Source organism: Gymnodraco acuticeps, unplaced genomic scaffold, assembly GCF_902827175.1.
Source record: "Gymnodraco acuticeps unplaced genomic scaffold, fGymAcu1.1, whole genome shotgun sequence".
Taxonomy (NCBI): Eukaryota; Metazoa; Chordata; class Actinopteri; order Perciformes; family Bathydraconidae; genus Gymnodraco; species Gymnodraco acuticeps.
The window spans coordinates 2,909,744-2,932,885 of NW_022989748.1; the positions used below are offsets into that span (position 1 = coordinate 2,909,744).

General features: G+C 40.9%; 1 protein-coding gene across 3 annotated transcripts in view; it reads left to right on the plus strand.

The window, feature by feature from the left end:
* Positions 1 to 11,898, plus strand: part of LOC117555867 (inactive ubiquitin carboxyl-terminal hydrolase 53) — a 37,438-nt gene extending 25,540 nt beyond the window's left edge. For all 3 annotated transcript variants that reach the window (XM_034231015.1, XM_034231089.1, XM_034230930.1), the window contains 5 exons: positions 2,196 to 3,024; positions 4,210 to 4,277; positions 9,211 to 9,277; positions 9,548 to 10,233; positions 10,747 to 11,898. In XM_034231015.1, coding sequence (XP_034086906.1) covers positions 2,196 to 3,024; positions 4,210 to 4,277; positions 9,211 to 9,277; positions 9,548 to 10,233; positions 10,747 to 10,823 — 1,727 coding nt within the window. In that variant the 3' untranslated portion in view covers positions 10,824 to 11,898. The remainder of the gene's footprint in view (positions 1 to 2,195; positions 3,025 to 4,209; positions 4,278 to 9,210; positions 9,278 to 9,547; positions 10,234 to 10,746) is intronic.
* The last annotated feature ends 11,244 nt before the right edge of the window (positions 11,899 to 23,142 follow it).

Consider the following 23,142-nt stretch of genomic DNA (forward strand, 5'->3'; position numbering starts at 1 on the left):
TTATGTAACCGTCGGTTCGGGAGCAATGTGTCAGAAAGGGGATTAAGTGGTGACGTCTGTTTGAGCCTGCATTCATCCCTCTATCATATTCACAGCCATTGGTCCTCCTCACTTTACTCTACATGGACATTTACAAACATATAAACACTGCATTCATTAGTGTTAGTTTAACTAAACTAACATGTTCCTGCCACACTTTGTATCTCCCTTCTACCCCATACATTGTAATGGGCAGGCTGATTGGTGTACCCTTTGAATACTCTTTTAGTACATCACTGCTTTCAATGAAGTATCAGTGAAGGGATTATGGAGCACAATTGTCACACGCTCCCAAATCCAGCATGTCAACAGCAGCAGCCTGTGTTAGCAGCGAGCTCAAGTCCCTTTTATGATTGAATGCAGTCTGCTAAAAGAGGCTAGTGTTGTTGGCGTGATGAATGGCGATGCTGGAGGTGACACTATAGTTAATGTAAGTAGAATAAATATACAGCAGCGGGGACTCGTTCACAGGCTAGCATTTTGCTAAGAAGTCTTCTGAAAAAACACACTCAAGAACAGCTTGAGCACCCTTTCTGCTCATATTGGATAACCCCCGGGATTTGATGAATGATTTCTGTCTGGATTGATGAAGACTTGATTAAAGATGATCCACAGTCCTGTGTTTTGTTGACAACACTTCAGAAAGTCCTGAAAACACCTCGGTTTGATATATCTGAGCAGAAAGAGAGAGAGGGCAATGTGTGAAGTGATTTAACTCTGGCTCCCAGTCAGCAAAATCTGAAGCAATATAACTATATCTCTTTCCAAAAAGTGGCAGGTATATGTAGTATAACATTCAAGCATTACCACGCATCACATTTTCCAATTTATTTAGATGATGATGTTAACACTAGTATAAGCAGTGTTGGTTTCAAGTTACATCAAATGCATTTACCTTGCATAATTAATCAGAATTACCTTTTTTGATTTCATTTAGAAGATTTAGGTTTACTTCACCAACAACATGATCATCTGCATATCAATTACTAACCTTGTTACTTTGAATTATTCACCGCATAAACAATCAAGATTGTAATGTATATGAAAATATTCATTATGCAGACAATTGTTGAGCTGTGTGTGTGTGTGTGTGTGTGTGTGTGTGTGTGTGTGTGTGTGTGTGTGTGTGTGTGTGTGTGTGTGTGTGTGTGTGTGTGTGTGTGTGTGTGTGTGTGTGTGTGTGTGTGTGTGTGGTGTGTGTGTTTGTGTTGTTTTGTGTGTGTGTGTGTGTGTGTGTGTGGTGTGTGTGTGTGTGTGTGTGTGTGTGTGTGTGTGTGTGAAGCTTGACATTAATGAACTTGTTCCCAGGAAGGATGTCTGCCTATATATTCTGAAAGTGGCTATTATGGCTGGAAGTGTCCTTGGAACAGCAGACGCACATCCATAACACAGGATCATGTGCAGACATGTCACAATGAACACACACGTGCTTTCTTTATCGTGTGTATATGCATGGATATGTGTGAGCTGGCATTGTAGACACCAGAGAGGAGAATGGACTCCTGTCAGCTGTAATTCACACCTCTCTGTCATCTGCAGGCATTAATGTCAGGAACCCTGTTGTCGTCATTCCTCCCCACACAAACACTTTTCTCCCAGCATGCACCAGGCTTTAGCACTGTGTTGAGGTGTCAGTGAAAGTGTTATTCATTACGCTGTCTTTTGTTATCAGTTTCAGCAGGGCAAATATGACGATACGATTACATTGTCGATGCCAACACTGACACTTTCAATGACTTTATTGCATAATAAACACACTTATACAACTTTAAAATGAAAGTTGAAAGCATTCAGAAATATGAATAATGCTTGATAACAATAATAATTGTATTACGCCACATAAGGTCAATCATAATACTTCATAATTGCTTGTCACTCAATGACACTTTTTTATTACAAGGATTATAGTGTATTATAATTTCCATAGGGGCTATCATTATAATTCGTTTTTGAATGCGTTATGATCATATTCAGGCATGGTTCCTACAGATCTTTACTAGTATTAAAAGACATTGAATTCCAAAAGTCATAAAAATGCAAGAAAAAACGTTTGAAACGACATATTGTTGAATCATTAATGTAAAACATGTATTGTTATATAGTATCTATTAATGTATTGTTCAGGCTCTTATCAATCTTCTGTTTTTTCAAACCAGACCCAGCTCCAGACAGGACGTACTCCCGCTCCGTGTCCCCCCCTGAGAACGGCTTCAGGCAGCACGTGGACACCCGTCTGTACAGCAGCCAGGGGAAGGGTCCCACTCGTACTGAACGCACCCCCCACCTTGGAGTACGCCCCTCACAGGAGCCCGTCCGCTCTACCTCCAGGGTCCAGGTGCTGCCCAGTGTTCCCAGTTTCACCAGCAGTCACCACAGTCGGAGGGTGGAACCGGTCTCCAACGGATACGACTCGGACAGCAGCCAGGAATCCAGGGAACGTCCCGGAAGCGCCGGGACAAACCGGAGCAGGCCCAGCCGGCCCTGGAAGCCCATGAGAGAGGCGCTGAATGTTGACAGTGTTTTGAGAGGGGGTAATGCAGTAAATCAGGAGAGGAGGCAGCACAGCCCCCGCAGGAGACCCAGCAGTCAGTCCCCTACCCGAGAGCGAGACCTAGAGCGAGAGAGGGAGCGAGACCTAGAGCGAGAGAGGGAGCGAGACAGAGACAGAGACTTTACGTGGGGAGGCCGAGAGGAACGCAAACCCAAGAGCCTGATGACCATCTACGAGGACGAGCAGAGGCACGAGACGGGGGGCAGCCGCAGCTCGCTGGACTCAGAGGGGCGGGGGGGCTACAGCGACAAGGACAGGTCGAAGGGCTCGGGAGCTCTGAAGGTGCGGAGTGACAACTGGAAGATGCAGAGGACCGAGTCTGGATACGAGAGCAGCGACAGACTCAGCAACGGCTCCGCTAACCTGGACTCCCCTGTGGTGGAGACCCTGTCCTCGAAAGACCTGAGGCCCATCCCTGAACTGCACCTGACCAGGTACATATTCATAAACCTTTTCTGTTTAGCACATTTTATACAAGAAATGCAGCACTTTTGACAAGAATGGAAAGTAAACAAAGAGGTAGAGCTGGAGAAATATTTGGATTATAAATGTATCTTTAACGGTAAGTAAAGTTAAGAACATTATAAGAATAGCCCTCTTCATCAGTATATCATATCAGCAGTAAATATCTTTAGATTATAGACCAAACGGTTCATATGTTTTGGTTTTGGACTTCCCAAATACGTGATTCAATGTTCAATTCATCTAGAAAACAATTGCCATACTTAATGGCACATCAGATGGAAAATAAAACACATTTATAACAACAATCAGTGGTGAATATTTACATTTTTTACATGATAATACAGATTGTGTTTCGCCTCCAGAGCGCTCTGTACTAATGTAGTCTGAGCTCAGCTGAGTACACTCTCAAACCCCATCCCCTCAGGAAGCCTTTGCCTCCTGTCAGGTCATCATTGTAAATAAGAATTTGTTCTTAATTGATTTTCCTGGATAAATAAAGGTTCTACTACTACTACTCTGCAAAGAATGACACAAAGATGACTATTACACAATTGTTGCTGCATCTTCGTCATCCCATGCCAGACTCATTTAAGGAAGTGCATCTCAAAAGTGCTGCCATTTTTAAATGATTAAACAATACAAACACACTCTTCTAAGAATAGCAAGGCCCATTTAACATAAATGCACACAGGGCAGATGTGCCGGCCTTATTATGCCGCGCTGTCACTCCTTGGCTTTGTAGTGATTGTTTGATCCAGAATAGCAGAAAAGTCCTGCAGAAAAACTCGCTCCCTTAACTCCTGGTGAGTTATTCAAACCTATCTCTTGACTCTAAAGTGCTGCTTTGATAATCTTTGTATCAACATATGGTTACATATGGTCAGAGACTTGGATTAAAGCCTAAAACTTGTATACATTTGTTACTTTATTGTGTATAATATGGCATGACGTTTTCATTCATCTTTATGCACTTAACAGTAGATAGAAAGTATAGCACTTAAAACATATATTCAGGCTGAGGTCATGGAGGTTTAGTCCTCCTTTTTTGCTGCATGTATTTAACTTAGTCCTTTTTAAATGGTTGGTGAAAGATCAAACTCTAGAATATCTTCAGTCCACTGGGCATGAATAATTTAATTAATTTTGTTTTTTAGGGATCACTTCCCTCAGAGAAGAAGTGATGAATTGATAGCTGACATATTGCACTCTTCATTTTCCACTGGTAAGTAACTCTTACACTTTGAATAATTTCATACTTCTGCACATAACTTCATTTCAGCCACTTCGGCTCATCAGCAGGTGGTTGAGATGTGTTTATATTTAGGCATTGGATATGTGTCGCTAAGGAACAAATAAATATTCTTTGTTACTCTGTGGGAATAAGCCACGGATGAAAGTGTCAATGTTTCACAGAGGCCCTGACATTAAAGAAAAGTTCCCCTCTGCGTAAGGAACTGAAACATTAAGATGGCACTGAGCAATTTCCGTGATTTATTGTGCCATCAGTACTGTAAGGTCACCGCCTGATTGAAGGGGTACTGTATGGAAATACGTGTGTTCTGCTTCCTCGCCTTGACCTTTTTTATCCTGAGTAAAGTTTATGTCATGCAGCACACAGAGAAACGTACATGAGCTTAACAGAAGTATCAAGCCGGGTAGAAAAACTGGAAAGAATCGCCTTTTTCAATTAAATGTGGCAGTCTCCTTTATTGCTAAGCAAACCCTTTTTAAAAGTTAGGCATGGAGATAAAAAGCTGGACCTTTGTTCCCACAGACGTAATGTAAATACAAGGGAGGGAAAACATGTTCATTGTTAACTGCAGTGAATAAAAAAAAGCTTCTTTATCAGAATGAATAACTGCTCTTCTATGAGTTTGGAAACCACTACTGTTAAAGAAAAAAGCCTGTAAAAATAAAGCATGATAAGCCTAAAATGAGTCATGTTGTGCAGTTGCAAAAAAGATGATTTGTATCCTACAGACAGGATGGAGGGAGATTAAATTACTTGAATAGCGCAAGGCGGTCTGTCGCCTCGGCACACTTCACATTTTGCATCCTGCTCATCGTGCTTGAGATATCATAGAGAAAAGGAAGGAAAACGAACAAATATCTTGAAGAATGCCTCACTAATTCCCTCAGCAGGAGAACACTGAGTTATTCCTGAGTAGAAGGGGAGATGAGTGAGTTTGCAGGGGCCGCCCAGCTGTGCCCGGCCGGGCAGAAAATGCCACGACTGGGCCTGTCAGAAGGTGGTATTCAAACATGAGGCAATGAAATGCCATTTAGTAGCACTGCAGTTATTTCAAGGTCCCAAAGAGTTCTGCAGTGCTGCATAAACAGCAGCTACAGTTGGGTCTGCCTTCAGTTTTATACACAGTTGAAAATAGCTTTTACACAAGTGCAGTGAGTTGGGAAAACAAGCAGAAATTGACAGCGTTAAATGCTGTGAGCACATGCAAAGTTATTTGTGCAAAAGAATCCACACTGCTGCAATATCTTTGTATTCACATTCATCGAGTTAAATGTATGTTTCTAATGAAATGCTCAAACCTACATTCTGTACAAATGTGTATGTAGACAATGTGACATTTGTGCAGGCCTGCAAATAAATACTATTTAGAATATAAATGTATTGCAGATAATTTTCTAGAGCAATGGCTTGGTCTAAATATGTACCAACATAGTTAAAAATGTGCATCCCATTTTCACAAATATGTTGTTCAATACTTTGTTTTATTCAAAACCCAAACATATTTACTTTTATATGATATACAACTGAGAAAAGCATCAAACCTTTTATATGGAATAGACTGAAAACAGCATTTTCTGATATCTCTGTAAGGTACATTATTGTTCTGTTAATTGATTAGTTGACTAAAGCTTTTCATTTACTCACGCCGTTTGTTTGCCCCCTAGTGCCTTTAAGGGGACATGACAGCCATCATACACTAAACCACTAAATCACTTACCTCTTCTTATTCGTAACATGACTTATTTATGTATTTGAAAAGTATCTACAGCTGTATCTTGAGTTAGTTTGCATTAACTTGACTAATGTTTGAATTGTTAACTTGGCTAACAATCTCTGATCTATGAGTTCTTCTCAGTTTAACATCAGTTTGGGATATTTTCACCCTGCTGTCTGCAAACTGTATTGACAAGCTGCAGTTCATGTGTGCTGAGGCTCTTTGGCCTGAGTTCAGCTGCAGTCTGGCCTGAACTGCAGTCTATTGAAGTCCCAAATCCTTCCTGAAGCTCAGACACATGTAGGCGGGGAGTGGGGACTTGACATTTGGACCACAGCAGGCTCGCTCATTTTGACCTAATGTCCATGTTTGGGGGCCTGCTTTTTTCTCCTTCAACCTGTTTGTGTCGTGGATAAATCTCATCCCGTTGCTTTATACCGAAATTCACACAGTGTAGCATTTTGTCTAAAACAGCGTGAAAGGTCGCTGCTGTCAAGTCATGGGAACGCTTCAACCTGCGATACAGTACTGTATGTTGACAGTAACTCATTTTCTCAACTTGTCCTGATTGGGTCCTTAAGAACTTTTTGAGACATAGAAACTTAATTGAGAAGCTATTATGGAAAATATACATGAGAAACCTTATACAATCGTGCTTGAAATACCTAACTCAAAACATTGGAAATAATACACGTGGTAAAATACAATTATATATTTTAGGAATCCCTAAATTCACAGTAGGTACAAACAAGTAACTTCAAGATACTGGTAGAGTTAGCTTCTGGGAAAAAAACACAGTAAGAGCTGTCAAATATTTTCAGATTTCCCTCAATGATCCAAAAGAAAAATTCCCACTTTTTTACAAATGACAGGAAATTGGACTAAAGATGATAACTTCATAAATTCAAATGTAAGGAACTTGTACAAAAAAAAAAATGATGGACTGGGAGAACAACCATGAGAATTAGAAACACAATTAATATATTTAGAGATGGTGAAAAGTTTTGAGGTTTACAACATATTTAATGGTCCTCCTGTGAGATGCGTTTATTTCAGTATTTTCAACTGGTATTTTTGTAATAACTTATTTGATTTATTTATAATTTTTCCCCCAGTGCATCTTATCCTTTTTTTTGTATTATTCTCCTGGTGACCCAAGTGTTACTCTGGTATTTAAATTCACATTGTCTGGAGTGACTGTGTCTATTAGTTAATGTGTTGAGGATGTAATGCTCCTCAGCAGTAATGTGTAAATGCCATAGAATGAGTTCATATTTTCATTGTGGCTTAATCTTCCTCTTGGCCCATAAACAAAGGCTATGCTAAATGATTTGTAAAAATTACATGCGATGACTTTTTGGAGTTAGGCCACGGACAGATACAGTTTTTATTTCCCCTCCCCACATAGTTTGGGTCTAATGAAAAGCTGAACTGCAAATATGCATGCGAGTCCGACTGATGTTCAGGAATTTGAAGAACCCCAGACAGCAGAACTTCAAATCAGCCCCAAAAACGTGAAATTAGTTTTTAGTTTATTATCAACAAAACTTCAAAGGGCTGTCAGAACAGTTTTGCATGTCTTGATTTGTATTGAGGACATGTTTCTATTTTCTCTGGGAGTTTCACACTCGGGCAGATGGCATGTTGGATCACTCCCTTAGTTAAATGTCCTTTTAGTGGAAAACAGCAGACTGCAGAAAGGTGTACTGTATGCATGTTAGACAGCATCATGTTCTTTAACCCTTTTTAGCAACTTGACTTCATGCTTTCCAGTTAACATGGAAATACCAGGAGCAATGTTACTGTACACCAGTTTGGGATGGTGCATTGAATGCCACTGAGCTACAGCTTAATCCATGCAGTGCAGTAGGCCATGATCCCAGAACTCCACCGAAGTGAATGTTTTCTGGAGACTAGCCAGACCCTGAACCTGAAGAATTGACATACAATTCAAATGGGATTATAAATAAAGGTTTTATTTTTATATGCACACAAGCTAGTGCCGGGCAACGTAGAAAACACAAAGAAATAAGGAGGTTGAAGTGATATAATGGTGCAGTTAAAATGCCAGATGCATGTAACATAGACAAAGATAAAGCAGCATGTACAATTAAACACTGTACTGTTGAAAAAATATTTAAATTGTGTATATACAAATGTTTTTATTTAGAAGAAAACAGACACATGCCATGGTGAGCTCAGGAGATCAACACTCTTGTCTGTGGGATAAGTCTGGTGGTCTTCAGCAATTATTTGATAGCTGTTTTCCAAAAACTCTTTTGATTTTAACCACAGCGGACGGACAGCGACGACAACACAGCCTTGTTGCCCTTTTTTTGTTTCCAGCTGCTTTCGCCTTCAAGCTTTCTCCTGGCAACAGTGACCGTAAAGATGAGGGGATCTCAGAGAGAGAAAGCATTGTAAACTGCATCTTTTTTCCCCCGTTTTGCGAGAAGATATTGTTGCCGTTGCTTGCCAACATTGCAGATCAACGTCATCAAATTGTGAATTGCCACATGGACTTAGCGGTTTAAACATGCAACAGTGTTGGGTAGGGGATCTGGAGTCTGCAGTCTGACCCCGGCGTAATTGCATGCCAGCACAAAGGATTTATCCGCTAATGCTTTGAGAGAGCACGGGGGGGGGGGGGGGGAGAGGAGGGTCTGCTGACACATCGCAGATGGTGCCCACTCTCTTCCTCGTCCTGTTACTCAGCTGTTGTCTGTCTCTTGTAAATCACACCCACCCTGCTAACGTGGCTAAGCTCCAAACCAGCCCGCACCTGTCTATAAACACGTGCTATAATCTCCAAATATTGCAGCGCATATTGACACCACATTGGGAGATCTCCTTGCTTCCATGAGTTTGTGAACCTGCTGGAGTTCATTCAGAGTCCTTACTGTTTCATTAGTGCTTCTAACAGGGGCGGCGAAACGACCCCACTCCGCCTCTGAGGGCCCCGTTCTTTAGCTGTATCAGTCACTGGGGACCCGAGGGTGCTCGCTGCTTTGATGCTTCCTCTCACCATGACCTCGGTTAGATAACATGCTGCAGAGACACAGGGAAAATACTGTAGCTGTGTTCGAATAGAAATCCAAGACAGATGTGATATTTTCTGACTGCTAGTGTGATGACCATGACTTTACAAATGTTGTCATATAAAATGCTCATGGATTTATTTTTCTCCAGGTGAGAACGGAAGACAATCTCCAGATCTACAAGATACAGACAGTCTCTCTGAACAACCAATACAAAGGTGAGAAAAATATAGTAAAAACATGGTTTTAACTATTCCTTAAAATACTTGAAAGTTTGTCTTTTTGAGGGGGTATGGAAGTTCTTTGAAAATAGACATTGAGAGGGTTTTAATATATATATATTAAGTGCAAGAATAAAACGTTTTTTCACTGGTCAGTGTCTCAAAGTATGCCATGCTGGGTCCTTCCAACTTATTGTGTTTATGTAACTTGCCTACTTGAAACTAAACCTGGTTCTGATTGTGGTTTGTGTTTCTGCTCTGGAACAGAAGAGGAGCCTTCAGATACACTCCAGGGATCTTCGAGAAGGTCAACGGTGTGGACAGCGAGCACGAGGAGAACGTGGACAGCAGTCCCGTGAGCCCAGGGCCTCGGTACTTAGCCAAGACGAGCAGCTCCGAGTGGAACAGCTCAGACGACCTCGCCGGACCTTTCTCTGAACAAGAAGACACTGTCGCCCACTCGGAACCTTTCGCACACCACTACCCCCCACCTTTACCCCCCAAGAACTTTGGCAGCGGTTACTCCCACCCGCCGGAGCTGCCGATACGAGAGCCTAGAAACGGCTCGTCTGCGCTCTCACACACCACCCTGCGGAGGTGGATTGAGACTCCTGCGGAGTACCGGCTCTCGTCAGATGCTAGCTCCAAGTCGGGGTCATCAGATCAGGACAGGAACGAGTTATCGGCCAGCGAGAGCGAGGAGAGGTTCCCGAGTCCGAAGCCCGGGCACGATGACGGTACGGACTTCCCCAGTGTGACCGACATGGCTCTGCCCACCACCTACTTCACCGTGGACAGCTGTATGACGGACACCTACCGAGCCAAATACCACAAGAAGACTGCCGTGCACGTGAAGGCGGAGGAGCACACGTCGTCAGGGGAGAGTGACGCTGAGGGGAGACTCCCCCTGCCCGAGCCTCAGTCTGCTGAGAGCTCCAGGAGCAGAGACTCAGGTACCATGAGTCATGTTACTCATGCTGTTTATGAATGCTCCACCTTTATGGCTGATGAAGATATTTAGGGAGCAGGTATATCGTTTCTTTTGTTTTTGTCATCCTTTTGAACCTTTATTCTCATATGGATTTTATTATATATTTACCAAGACAATGCTCACACAAAAAAACTAAAGAAGTAGGGGAAGGGATTACACGGTTAAATTATTTTTATTTGTATTTGCATCAGCAAATAGCTTAAGCATAGATATACTTTTATTACTATTTGCAACTAATAAAATACAAAAACAAAATGTGTTAACTTGCATTTTCTGGAAGATGCAAACATGTTAACTTGCATAAATAAGAAATAAACAGTGTTAGTGTCGTGGGCCTTTCCTGGTGTTGGCTTAATGAAAGAATATAGTACATTAATACATATAATTTTACCACTACCATTTATACAAAGTGCGTAGCTTTTCTCCCTTTTTGTAGATTCTGGCATTAATTCAGTGTTTGTTTGTTGTCCTGCAGGCTATTCCACCACAAAGAAGACTGCAAAGTGGAACCCCATCACTCCTAAAGGACTGGACGAGCATGGCTTCTTATGATTTTAGAAGACAATCATCAATGGACTTGTATGATTCAGAGACTGGAAGCCCAGAGGAAATGTTCTGCACTACGACTGCTCCAAAGTGTGACTCCTCCCGACAGAAAGCAGGACTTGAAGCTGGATGCCAAAGAGATTGTAAAAGAATGGCATGTATCCTTAAAAGTTGCTGTTTTGGTAAAAACTACTAAAAGCTTTAAATGAAAAGTGAATTTGCACAGTACATAGCACCATAAGGTACAGAGAATAATGATTGGAGGGTTTGGTTTGTAGAGAATGTGTCACAAAGAAGCCACTTTTTACTATTTCTTGCAGTTCTACTTCCCCTCACTCTAAGGAATCTTTCATGTGTTTATTTAACAAGTCACATTTCAGTGTTTTGGTTTGTCTGCCCCAGTTTGACATTTAATACCCCCCTCTCAGTGTATGCTGAAGAACACTGTTTTGGCACAACCTAAAAATGGATCCCGAGAATACATGTGAATCCATAGTTTCCTTAATATTCAACCAGAGGTTTAATAAACCAACATATCTCATACCTGTGTGGTGTTCAGGGACTTGAAGTTTCTGGGTTAACTGATTGCTTATTGGTTGAAAAGTTTGTGGTACAGTAACTCTCCTCATATGCACATCCACACATCCCTTATTGTGTTTTGTGTCTTTGAACTGTATTTAGTTTCTTCTTACACTCCAGTACACTTACAAGCTTTATTGCTTTGTCTTTAGACTAATCAGTTGTTTGTTTTTTCAGTCATGTTTCTTAAAAAATACTCCTATTAGCAGCGAGTCTGCGCTGGCCGGACATTGACATGGGAAATTCTCATCTCGAGATGGATGAGGTGTTTGTTTTTTGAAGGGGGGTTATTAATAATAACATGTTGTAAATCTGAGTGGTAGACTATATTTTGTTCAAAATGTTTTCTATATGCAGCAGACTCTAATGCACAGTGCCTTTTGTATTTTTCTATGTCAGGATAAGATTAAAGTGGAGCCATGATTTGTAAAGATTTTTTGTAACATTTTATTTTATTTTTATTGATTAATAATTGTTAAATAAACAATTTTATCTAACCATATCTTTGTGTTGACCAATGATATATGTTTCACAAAGTTAAGAATACAACGCTGATCATCTTTAATGTTTATCAAGAGATAACCTGGTCTCTTATGATAAACCTTGCTGTCTTCACTAAAAAAAAAAAAAATGCACATCACTGTATTTACACATACTGGGAAATATAGAAATGTAGTGATTTGCTGCCACCTGCTGTTACTTTTACGTAATGCAGCTTCCATTTTTAAACCCTGACTATGGAACATCCCCAAAATGTGCTCATGCAGTTATTATAATCCTCCTGTGCTTTTTTTCTTTTAACAATTAATCAAACCACATTAAATGATTGTATTGAAATATACCACGGATAGCTTTTATGAACAAGGACTGTTTTCATTCTTTCCTTTGGCTTTAAGTAGTAGCAAAACACACTTTATCCTTATTTTACTTCATTGTCAGGCCCTGTCTGCAAATGTATTTTAATATATTTATTAGTTTCACTCTGTATCTCAGTTAGCCTCTGAGACACATTTCTGTGAATACAAGTATTTCCATTAACGCAGGTGGAGCGTGTACCTCGTTAAACATTGGATTAAAAAAGACAGAGGAAACTTGTTTGCCTTGTCACCATATTGAAATATCCAAAATAAGTTATTCAAAAAAGACATGAATATCTGAAAGCAAAACTCAAATAATGGCAACTGTGTAATGGAAAACTAGATACTGTAGTTTATGATTTTTGCACCCACTCATTTGCATCGAATACACTACTTGTAGGAAGACAACTCACAAATACAATTAAGAAGGCATAATGATTTTTAAAAACGTCAGTCTCGGACAGGGAAATTACATGTGCAATGTTCACTGCAGGCAGGAAAGGCAGAATGCACAACCTGCAATGAATTCAGTCCTGACAATGAACTCTGCTCCTCAACTGCACGGCCTGTCTATCATGGTTTTGTTTAAATCTCGTGTGTGTGTGTGTGTGTGTGTGTGTGTGTGTGTGTGTGTGTGTGTGTGTGTGTGTGTGTGTGTGTGTGTGTGTGTGTGTGTGTGTGTGTGTGTGTGTGTGTGTGTGTGTGTGTGTGTGTGTGTGTGTGTGTGTGTGTGTGTGTGTCACCACCCGTCAGTGATGGCCCCTCCTCTGCAGCTGCTCGGCTTCATTACGGGCTCTCAGCTGAGCTCACAGCCACACTCCTGTTTCTCATTTCTCTTTTCTCACACACTATCTGTTTCTACTCACATCCTTCATCATCACAATCATTTGTTCACTTTTTCCACTCATCTCAGTCCTTCCCTTCCTGATAAAACTCCACCTGCCCTCACACAGAGTTGACTGTCTTCCACAGTAACAATAATTGTGTTCACTTTAAAATTGCACATTTAAATGACAGGTATGTATGATTGTATTGATTCATGCTCTGTCTGTTTGTGTGCATTCAAACGCTGTCAGAAAAGTATTACATGTGATTGTAGTTATGGCGCGGTTCCACTGCAGGCCTCGCTCGGCCTCGCTCGGTTTGGTTAGGCCTTATTATATGCTCTTGAATAAAGATAGGGAATAACCCCCATATTATTAGGCCCGGCTCACTTTAATGCTGCGCTTCCATTACAGTTTAGGAATAGGAACTGGGGTAGTTACTATAGTAACGCAGTGTAGGCGGAGACGTGACGTCATCTTCAATGAGCGCCCCAAAAAACACAGCCGTTAGCTCTTAGCACTCAGAGCTCACAGCTCTTCATATCTGTTCAGAAACTATACAAAAGTTAAACAAGTACAAACCACAGACTGCCTGTGTCATGGCGAATACAGTCGCTGGTTTATTTATGTCTGTATAGGCCGTTGTTGTGAGTGTGGACGGTCGGAGCATATATAACGTTAGCTTAGCCAAGCTCCATTTAGAAAGCACGCATTTTAAAAGGGTTTTTCGCCTGCAGACTTGTCAAAGCATTAATTCATGGTTTTTACTAACCGGTATCAGAATGTTGTTACTTCGGCATCATTTTGAAACGTGTATTACAATTAAATCACGGTCAAATATGTTCATCTTGTTGTAGTTGTAGCCAAGGGCGCCGGAAGCGGGGGGGCCAGGGGGCCATTGGCCCCCCACTTTACGGCCCTGCCCCACATTTTCGCAGCAGCGGATGCCGCGGAACACTGTACACATCCCGTTTCAATAATTCCCCTCTACTCTAAAGTCGCATCTAAAAAGAACGCCATCTGATCTAGCTGTGTATATTTTGTTATTTTTGATTGTTATATTCAATCTCAGTAGCTACAGGCATTTTTGAAGCTTGTAAAGGGAAGAACACAGCTTGCCTCTCACTCGCCACTCTGCTCTTCCACAGTGCCGCTTCCCCTCCCTCCGCTGACAGTATGAATGTAAGGCATAGTAATCATAGATAACACCGCAGGGTCCGTTACAGTTTGTTTTCATCTGATTTCAAATAAACAAAGTCTTGGCTTTCAGAATATTAAACTAGTTTCGGCAAATTCAGATGATAAATACAGCTTTGAAGCTTAACGGCATAATTACAAGCGGAGAACGGAGTAACTTGATGTCACAGCAAGCATAACAACAGCCGGTGTTTCTCCTGAGAGTTTTCCCCGGGAAACAAACGCAAAAATACACAAACACACACACACGTATACACGCACACACTCGCGAGCTTCCCCAGACCAGTAATCCAAACGAAAATATCTTCCCTCCGTACTACTTTGATCATTTGCTCCGCTAATAATCAATCAGATCGATCCAGAGAAGAGGAAACTTTAAAGGCCTTTTTCTCAAAATGATGACTCGGTGACAGTCATTATATAATGTGACATATTTTTGCTTAATATAGTAGCCTACAAAAACAATCCTGATATCATTAGAAAGCTAGGAATCTCCTCTTTCCAACAGTGTATGCAACTAATGTGTCTTCGGATCAATGCGACTGATTTCGATGGAGCAGGTCACTTAAAATACAGCAGGCAGACATAACAGGAAGAATATGTACATTTTAATCCAACCAAATAGGACATTGTCACACCATTCAAATGTATCCATGTACATTACAACCAATAACAAAGCTTAGATGTGTTTATTTGTTACGTTGTTTACGTTATGTGTTACGTTGTTCAGTGTGTGTCAGCCGTTAACCTATAAGATAAACTTGCAAACATGTCAGAAGAACCGGCGCTTAAGAAAACAAAATACAGTCAAACTAAGCTGAAATTCAACAACTTGAATGTCACATCCCTGACATCCACACTCTGGAGCCTGGTCCTTCAACCAGAGAACCAGCGCAGCCAGATGAACCAGCAGCAGCTCTGCGGCCGCAGAGGCTGTCAAAACCGCCGCCGGCATCGTTGAACCGAAACAGGCTGGTTCCGACTGCATGGAGGTTTGTTGTCGGGACATTGTGACGGGACAATAAAAGCTTATTTGGGCAAAGAGAAAGGTACTTCAATGCAGAATGGTACAAAAACAGAGAGTGGTTAATTATTTGCAAAACCACTAAACGAGCCTTCTGTGAAATATGCAGGTGTGCTGCTGTCAAACGGCTTGTAACTTTCTCCAAATGTGGAGATGACAGCTTTGTAAATACCGAGTTAATAACTGGAACTTTTCACAGAGCTTACTTCAGTCAAACACCAGTCAACATTCAGCTTGTCAAACAAGAGCGTAGCAGGAAAAAAGAAGAGATGGAATGAGCAACTGCCCTGTCATATGTGTGGCTAGTTTAATTTACAGGAAAGGAGTGAGCAGAGGGTTGAGTTGTCCATTCTTGTTCTGTTTTCTCGGACTATCTTCCTCCTGAAGACCCTCTCAGACTTTCATTAGCTCGCGCTACTAAAGAGACACGTTACCATGGAAACCAAACAATGGTGTAGCTGTATTGAAGTCCGAGTGGAAACAGTAACATTTGGTGCGTTATGTTAGAATGAAACAAATCAGATTTAGTCAGAAATCGGGAGAAATGCGGGATAAATATGACCCCGGGAGGAAAACGGGAGTCTCCCGCGAAAAGGAGGGTTGGCAAGTAGGCTATGTCACATACACACGCACTTTTTGCCCCCCCCCCCCCCACTTCTGAAATGAATCCGGCGCCGCTGGTTGTAGCCCCCTTGCCAACGATTCTCTCTCGTTTAGCATACTCAGCCCGACTCAGCCTGGTTGTTCCTGGCCCTAGAACCACGATTTAGTCGGGCCAGAAAAAAGGTGAAAAAGTAGCCCCGGGCCAAAACTAGGCCAAGTGGAAACGCAACCAAAAACGGGCCCCGCACGGCTCGGCACGCTTAAAGCGAGCTACCCGCTGCAGTGGAAACGCGCCACATGTAAACTCACTAATATTTTTACTTTATTTTGACATCTGACAGAAGAGGTAAATGTACCTCTCCTGCACAATGTTCAAACTTTTTTAATTAAATACTTACTGTATTTTTTAAAGGCTACGTATGTGCACATAAATACATAAAAATCGTGTCAACATTTTATTTTCTGAAAGAAAAATGAAGGATTCTGCGTATCTTTGTAAAATGCGGATTTACAGTTCGAGTTCATGAACGCAACTTACTTAGTGTCTGCTGCTAATTAAAACACCTGCTGGAGCTCGCGAGGGAGACAGAAACAAGGACACAAAACTGTCATTTAAAAGTGATTTTATTGCATTTAAAAGTTAAGAAAGACAATAATTATCAACTGTTTCCTTGAGTACCGGATAATCCCAACAGAAGAAGGTTTTAACTTCATGTCGTCGAGCCTTAAACACTTCCACACACACCCCGGGACAGGCCTCCGGATGTCGGCATGAAGTGCAGCTCCTCCCTGGTGAGTCAGGCTGGCTTTATTTCTCTCAGTTTTCCGCTTTTAATACTTGAAAAACCTCTTAACACATTCAGTATTTGGTGATGTAACAAAGACTCAGCTCGAAAACATTACTAACAACTACATTTATGTAGTGCTTTCCAAGACACCTAAACAAACCATGCTGTCAATAAGAGGCTCCTCATTTACACTGCAGCTTAACATTCTTTTTACTTTAATTTCCATAAATAAAATAGTGTTCTTTTAAGATAATTGTTATTGAAGTATCTACGGCATGTGAATTGATAAAATATAGATTGTGGATGTGTTTTGCTGCTGTGTTGCTAACTGAGAAAAATGTTGTGTTTAAATGGACACACCTAGCTTTCTTTGAGGTAACTTCTAGAAGGCCTTGAGAAAAAGAGAAAAAGAAAAGGGCACTTCCCATAGTCATTTATAAAAAAATGTTTAAAACAAAAAGTAAATGTATAGTTGCACATCTCTGACTTACTGACCACTTTCTTTTAATACCCTCACACTCACGCAATTGTTTAATACTCAACAGAATTCTAATCAGTTAACACAGAGACAATGGTCTTCTTTAGTATTCACTAGAGCAGACAACAAACTAATACAATTAATAGTTATTAAATGAGCAGCCAACAATCTATCTAAATTATGAAGTTACTGTTTAAGGACATTACAGGCAAAAATATGTTTTTTTCATGTACTTGTAAATTTTCTTATTGTGGTCTATTTTGCTTCCATGTTTTCTTTCACTCTAATGGAAAGAAAACACATAAATGGTGTTCGTTTTACTACCATGTCGGAATTCATCTATAGATTTAAAGCTAATCTGCATATTTAAACATAACATTTCAGGGGAAAATACTGACTTGACGTAAGTAACTGCTATATAAATACGTTTTTTTGTTTGATTTTTGTTTTATCCTTTTCACCTGCAATGCCTTGGTAACTGCATGTAAATTAGCGCATTTTAATTAGGCCTAGTTAACGCCTAATTTAGTGGGAACGCTGATACAGCATTCCAACTAGCCTACTTGTTCTTCTACGCACAAAATTCTTTATTATTATTCCGCCGGGTTATTTTACGCTTCTTCTGCTCCCACATTCCACATCCCAGAAACTCCGTTCAAACATCAAAACGTTCAGCTCGGTCGGGAATCGATGGCTAATTGGCTATTACTTTTCTCATTCACAACTTTTATAATTCCAGAGATATATCCCATAATTCATCACATTTTTAACATGGAAGTCAATGGAGAAACTCTTCATGCGACTTCAACTGCTAACTGTTCCTTCATACTTTCACTCAGAAACCTCATTCCAACTTTAAAATGTTACACATCTTTTATTCATGTAACACAACTTTAAAATCTGATTTATACTTTTAGAGATATTAAACATTGTTCAGACCTTGGTAAAGAGGCCTTCTTCAGATTTTAGAGTGTGTGATGTCACAGCTGGAGGACAGATTTAATTTTGCCTTCATATTTTCTTTTAAACCTGCCATAATTCCCAAACCCAACACACTCTCACTCCATAATCGTCCAGGAGCGACGTTTGGTCAGGGTCCCGTGGCGTGCAGTTGTGACGCTCCTAGGCTCCTTCAGCTTCATAAAGGGACGCAAAATACCGGTCGTTCCACAATCTTCACCTGTATATCACCTCTCCATGCCTCAACAGCTCTACGTCAAATCTGACATCTCACCATATGCTGTTTTCCATGGAAACGCATCCCTCGCCATAAAACACGATGTTGTCGTAACGCCTATGAAAAGGGTCAAAACAGCACCAGACTTCAGATAATGGTTAACGGTCCAGCCCTCAACAGCTCTACGTCAATTATGGGTTGTCATCATATGCCGTTTCCATGGAAACCTATCCCTCGCCATAAAACACGATGTCGCTATAACTCCTATGAAAATGTTCAAAAAGTGCTCAAACTTCACATGTGTGCTAACAGTCAAGCTGTGGAGACATCTACGGGACAGTTTTGAGATTTATTCAAATGCCGTTGCCATGGCAACACAATGCTCACCATGAAACACGGTTTTCACATAACTTCAGTGAAAATGTTCCAAACGGCCCAAAACTTCACAGGTTTGGTAACAATGCAGCCATCAACGCATCTAAGCGTATTGTGGGATGTCATCAAATGTTGTTGGCATGGCGACAGATCATTCGCCATCAAGTTAGTTAGAAAGTTTGCAGTTCAAATATTCTGCTGCTTTTCCAAGCCCTTTTACTTTATTTTCTTCTCTTATCACACATTCAAGCCCCCAGTGTGCATGTATCATTTCAATCTAAATGTTTCACTTTCTTCTTACACATTAGCCTACATTTCAGCATAGAAGTTAAGCGTCAGCTTTCAGCATAAAGCATTCCCACTAGAAATGTCTTCAGGAATTGCATTCTCTAGTTTGCATAACAATGTGGCGATTGTGATGACGTTATTAGATACACATGTTACTTTATTCCCCTTTAGTGTCTCCCCTTAAGTACAGTACATTAGCCTGTATGCCCATGATAAATTGCCTTAGCTAAACCTTGAGCTAACTTATCCATTAGCTAGTAGCCTACCCTAGTGAACTATATTTGTTTTTGTATTTTGGCTAATTAGCTGTAAACTCGAGGCACTGTCAGCTTAGTCATTTGTTCATCACCACTCATCTTCAGACAAACCAAGAAAAGCCGGCATAACATGGGAAAGTAAAGTGGGAGGTGCTGCTACCCAGAGATGGGGACTCGAGTCTGTGACTCGGACTCGAGTCGCACTTAAGTCGCACACACAGAGACTTCAGACTTGACTTGGACTCCTGCTCAAAAGACTTCGGACTCGACTTGGACTCGTGTGTTGGGACTCGTGAACAATCATTGTGTTTTCTATTTTTGGCGTATTAAAGGTGGGGTAGGTAAGTTTGAGAAACCGGCTCGAGATCGCTAGAATTTGAAAATACACAACCGGAGAAAATCTGCCACTTCCTCACAGAGCCCCTCCTCCAACACACACGAACGAGCACATGACCAATGAGGGCACGAGATAAGTTTGTGCCCCGATGGGAGGCTGACAGGCAGGTAGGCCATCCAGTTACTTTAGCCGGGCCGGCTATCGGGATGTTAAGAGCATTCCATGGAATATAACAAAAAGTGTATCTCGAGCCGGTTTCTCAAACTTACCTACCCCACCTTTAACATTAACATCATGGTAACACCATGGCGACCGGCGGCACACCTGCAGCTGTACCGCTTGTAATTAGGTTCAACTATAAAAACTTCGAACAAAACGCCGGCGGCACCAACAAAAGGAGCGCACACTGCAAAGTCTGCAATATTAAAATCAAGGATGCTGGTGCAACAACGTCAAATTTCATCAGGCACTTGAAAACTCACCCGGAAAGGTCAGTCACATTCACGGCCCGTCTACACTACAGGCATCGAAAAAGCTTGAAACTGGGCGTGTCTGAGGCTTGGCGATTTCTCGCGCCCAAGGCGACCAACAACCAATCACATGAATCTCCCGCCCCCGACATACAAAGCAATAGCAATGTTAAAACGAAGTAAACTGGATATAAAATCCCCAAACAGGCGAAAACCTACCAGTTTCACCCACTGTCTCTGCCACCTCCCTCCATGCCTGGTTCCTCCGGTTTGTATCCCGGTAAATAGTTCTGGTCGGAAAGAACCGGGTGATTTGCTCCTGTAATTTCTCGTTTGGAATATGAGGAAATTAACTGCGGTCTGGCTCTCCCAGCTTGCACGCGGTTTGATTGGCTAGCGCTTGTACTGGCGGGAATTGCAAAAACGGGATTTGATTGGCTGACGCCAGCTTCGAGCCTCAAAAGTTGAACATTGTTCAACTTTTGACGCCGATAGACGCTCGCGATGCTTGCAACGCCTTGCCATGCTACCCACAATGCAGTTCGGCGAAGTTTGAAAATATCCTACGTCACCCCATTCAAATGAATGGGCGAAGCGTTGAAAGCATTTTTTGACGCCTGTAGTGTAGACGGGCCGTTGCATATGGACGGTTAGCAAACATGTTTAGCTCAGCATCAGCTATGTAATGTTAACTTAGCTTGCTACTAGCTTTGTAACTGAATATTTGAAAAGATGAGTGAATGTTTGCTTGTCACACTTGTTTGCGTTGAGTGGCGTTGACATCCAACTCTTGACATGACATAAAAAAGGTCGGTAACGTTAATCATTACGTTCCGCTGCCACCATCTACTGGCTAACGTTAAACGTAGAAAAATACATAGTTACATACATAAATACATCTGTCGGTTTATAGGCAGGTTACAGGTTTATTGTTAATAATAATAATAATAATTCCTTACATTTATTATAGCGCTTTATCAATGACTCAAAGCGCTTTACATATACACACATTACACATATATGATACATGCAATGGTCAGATACTGTGGACAATACCCACAGGAGCAAGTTCAGGTGAAGTGAACTGTAACGTTAATGTTACAGGTTTATTAGGTTACCATTACACTGGGTTTGAGTGAGAGGATAGAGGAATATGTTTATTTATAGTAGACTTAAAAGATGTAATTAGAGACCCAGTGTAATTAAACAATACGGTTGCAGAGGTCAAATTTTAACATTTTTGTCCACTGGCCAAATGGCTAGCCTAGTGAATGTTGAAATGTTACCAGCCACTCAATAGATTGCCATTGTTATTTTTGGCTGGTGCATGCAACATACAGTACCAGCCACCTGCATGATTTACCAGCATTTGGCTGGTAAATGGTGTTAATGGTAGATATCTCTTTTGGAACAAGTCATGTTTTAATATCACCAGTTCAGTATATTTAAGATAATATTGCAGCAATAGTTTTTTAGTTGCAAATGGCAAAGAACAAATGTTTACTTTGAAGTACTTTTAACACAGTTTCCCTGCGGGGGATTAATAAAGTATTTGTGATACTGATTTCTGATTCTGAAGTGTTTTGCTTATAAGTTGTTTGCATTTAGCTAAAGTGTGATGTTTGTCCTCATATTGCATTGCAATAGCCTGTTTAAAGTGATCATATAACAAACAACTAATCAGTACTGATACTGTATGCTAATAGATATAGGAGTGATAATAATACAGTAAATGCTTTGAATTTCTTAGATATAGCTGTGCAGTATTCTTAACAGACTGGATAGCAGCAGACAATAGAAGGCTTATTACAACCAGAAGAGACATGAGACTTTTATTTTTTAGAGACTTGAGACTTGACTTGGACTCGTGACCAAAGACTTGATCAAGTCTCACCCCACAAAGACTTGAGACTTGACTTGGACTCGTGACCAAAGACTTGAGACTTGAACTTGCAAAAAAAGACTTGTGAACATCTCTGCTGCTACCTGTCAGTCTGAAGTGATGTCCGCACCGCTGTGCTGTGGAGGGAGGGGAGAGAGAGCATCGGAACTTCACTGTCTAATCTCCCGACCTGATATTTTTATTTTGTATTCAATCAATATATTTTTGGAAAGGGAAACTGTGCGCAAACAGCAGTAAATATATATATTCATTTATTGAATGAAAAAAAGCACCCCATAAGAAGGGCACTCTCTTTGGAGGAAGAAAAAGGGCTCAAGCTTTGATGTCTATGTGTGCATGTGCCTGCTTAGGAGTCATTCATGCTGTGGCTGTTTGGGGGTTGGTGATGGTCACTGTAATTCCCTCGAAGCACAGGCAGACACAAGTGGCTTTCTCATAACGGGTTTATTCCTCCGAATCCACTGTGAAAACTACACAAACAAACAGTATAAATGACAAACATAGTTTTGTGTTAGACACACAATAACATGCACAGCATATGAGATAATAAACATAAAAGTAATACAAACACAACAACATACCTCGTTGGGCTGCATGCTCTGTAAACAGGGAAGTATTCTTCAGTTCTCTTCACAACTTATATGTATAAGAATACAAAACTAACGGAGCTTAAAGTATCCGTGCATCTTACTCTGAGGGTGCTTCTCATGTTCTCGCTCTCTAACTCACGCGAGAACAGCATAACGAGACGTGAGCTTGGACTTCAAAATAAAAGACGAAATATTGCACGCATGAAACATTACAACAATAATAATTAGTACACTTAGAAAATACACATTAGTTAAATTATGAACATGTAAAGGCTGCACTTACACTCCCACCAAATCACACATTACTCGTGAGATTTCACACAAAAGATTGTTTGTACAAAGTAAACGCTTTACCCTTTGAAATAGACATTACCTGTAGATAACAACTTAACATGGAATCTCAGGCAACACATTAAACACCTTATTCTGCCTCAAGCAGAGTAACAACCTTGTGTACAGGTCTTTCAAGGAACACAGTCCTAATTGTGGGTTTACCCTTTTTGTCAAATGTGCTTTGGCTAACCAGTAAATTAAGTTTTCTGACCCTACTATCTGACCCTGGAAAGACTTCTTTAGTC